Here is a 2002-nt window from a genome sequence, read left to right as displayed (position 1 = left end):
GCTTAATCTAGATGTTCCTTGAATTATCCCAATGTGTACACAGGTCGAAGCCGCAACGTCTGATTTAATAGAATGGCAATGAAAAAAAAGTAGTGCAATTTCGTAACATTCGTCTCATCCAATCCATTGGTATTTTGGAGTTAAAAATTGCCTCGTTTCTTAACTCATTCTTGTGTTAACTAACAAAAGTGTTTGCACGTCAAATCAATCCGAGGAAATATTGGGGACAGAAGAAAAATGTTCCAGACAGCTTTCAACTTATTTAAAAGTGAAATAAATCACGAAAGTTTACACCAATATTATTTTTCCCCCTCCTTCGCCCCAACTACTGGGAAACGAATCGACTGGAAGCAGAATTTGTTGGTTTTTTTTAAAAAAAAACAGTGCAGAGAACTCCCCCCAAAGAATGCTTTTGAATCGGTGTTTTGTAAAAAAAAAAGGATATTTATTCAAGTTTTACTTTTTTTTTTGAACATCAATGGTGACAATTTTTTTTTACAGTTAATTAAAGAAATTTTTTTAAAAAGGTGCCACGCCAGGGAACGCCGAGAATTTGTGGGATGAGAACTAACTATTCGAAGCACTAAAAGTGATTGTCAAAATGGCAACAAAAAAAAGAAAATTTTTTTTTCTCTCTCTCTCTCACTCACTCTCTCTCTCTCTCTGTGACCGATGGAAACGTGGATTGTCAGATGAGAGGGTGGAAACTAAAACGATCTTTATTCACATTAACAACAGAACCAGTAACTAGTGATATCCAGTGCCTTCTTCAAACTTACTGCGGAGCGATGCAGGGCAGTGGCAGTGAAACACCAATAGATTTCTATCAGCCAGTCTCTTCCGGGAGTTCACTGTCGATAGCGCCACCATCTCTGCCACGTCAAACAAGCGTCTGCAAACGCCAACCCCCCCCCTCACCCTGCAAAACGAGGTCACTCGGATGAGACGCTTGGGGAGTCACTTGGTTGGCAATCGGTGTCACCATCTCTCTCTGCATTCTCTTTGAGTGAGTGTGTAGAGTGTGTGTGGGGCGGGCGGGGGAGGAGGGGGTGTGGGGGGAGGGGTGGGGAGGGAGGGGAGGGGGGGGGGGGTGTGGGAGAGAGCAGTACTCCACCAATGGGCCCTTTTGGGCCAAGTACTGTACTTCGAAGACGGTCAAGTTCGGTAATCTAATGCAGGGCGCTTGCTGGGTTCGTACCGTTGAGTCGTTGAGGCAACCTCGATGGGTCCACGGGTGCTTGATGGGTGTTACCAGACGGCTGTCTCGTTCATCTCTTGACTTGGATGTGAAAGGGAGCCGCTGTAGCCACTGTTGCTCGACATTGAGAAAGGCGGGCTTGGACCTCCACTGAACACCTCACCCGGAATTGGGTGCATTGGTCCCGTCATCCCTGGCTCTGGGCTGGGGGTGTCAGCGTGAGAAATCATGTCCGTGTACCTTTGGTTTTCACTGCCAGTGAGGGTTGGGTGGTGGTGACCGGGAAGAGGGGCTTCGAGTCCTCCCAAAGGAGGTCCTCCTGGTCCTGAGGTCTGCAGGTAGCTGGAATCTGCCGGGGAATGTGCTTGAGAGGAAGGCGGGCCGTGAGGGAAGAAGTCGTAATTTCCGGCCGGACCGTAGTAATCTGCTTGGTAATCTGCATGTGGGGGTGGGTGGGTGATGGGGAGAGGGGGTGGGGGAGAGATAGAGGAGAAAGGGTTGTAATTTTTATGTAGCTTTTGTGGGCAAATTGGTGAACAGGTTTGAGACGTCTCGAAGACACGATCAGGCGATATGTCAAATGCAAGAATTATTATTGTTATTAACAGAAGAAACTCCCCCAAAGGGTGTGTTTAAAACTCTCCCAATGTTGCAAAGTTCAGATCAGAGCATTTAATGTGCCTGGGTTCATAATAATAATAATAATAATTAATAACAATCCTTGCATTTGATATTGCGCCTTATCGCGTCATTGAGACATCTCAAAGCATTTCATAGGATACACTGTAAAGTGGATTGACTGTG

At 46.1% G+C, this 2002-nt stretch overlaps 1 protein-coding gene across 1 annotated transcript in view; it reads right to left on the bottom strand.

Annotated features, from left to right (window-relative positions):
- Window positions 1-1088: 1088 nt before the first annotated feature.
- Window positions 1089-2002, bottom strand: part of lhx5 (LIM homeobox 5) — an 11218-nt gene continuing 10304 nt past the window's right edge. The window contains exon 5 of the mRNA XM_007902327.2: window positions 1089-1634. Within this exon, the coding sequence (XP_007900518.1) occupies window positions 1249-1634 (386 nt within the window). The 3' untranslated portion in view covers window positions 1089-1248. The remainder of the gene's footprint in view (window positions 1635-2002) is intronic.

The sequence above is a fragment of the Callorhinchus milii genome, unplaced genomic scaffold (genome assembly GCF_018977255.1).
Source record: "Callorhinchus milii isolate IMCB2004 unplaced genomic scaffold, IMCB_Cmil_1.0 Scaffold8, whole genome shotgun sequence".
Classification (NCBI taxonomy): domain Eukaryota; kingdom Metazoa; phylum Chordata; class Chondrichthyes; order Chimaeriformes; family Callorhinchidae; genus Callorhinchus; species Callorhinchus milii.
Note: the sequence above shows the minus strand (reverse complement) of the source record. Positions and strands in the feature narration are given on the sequence as shown.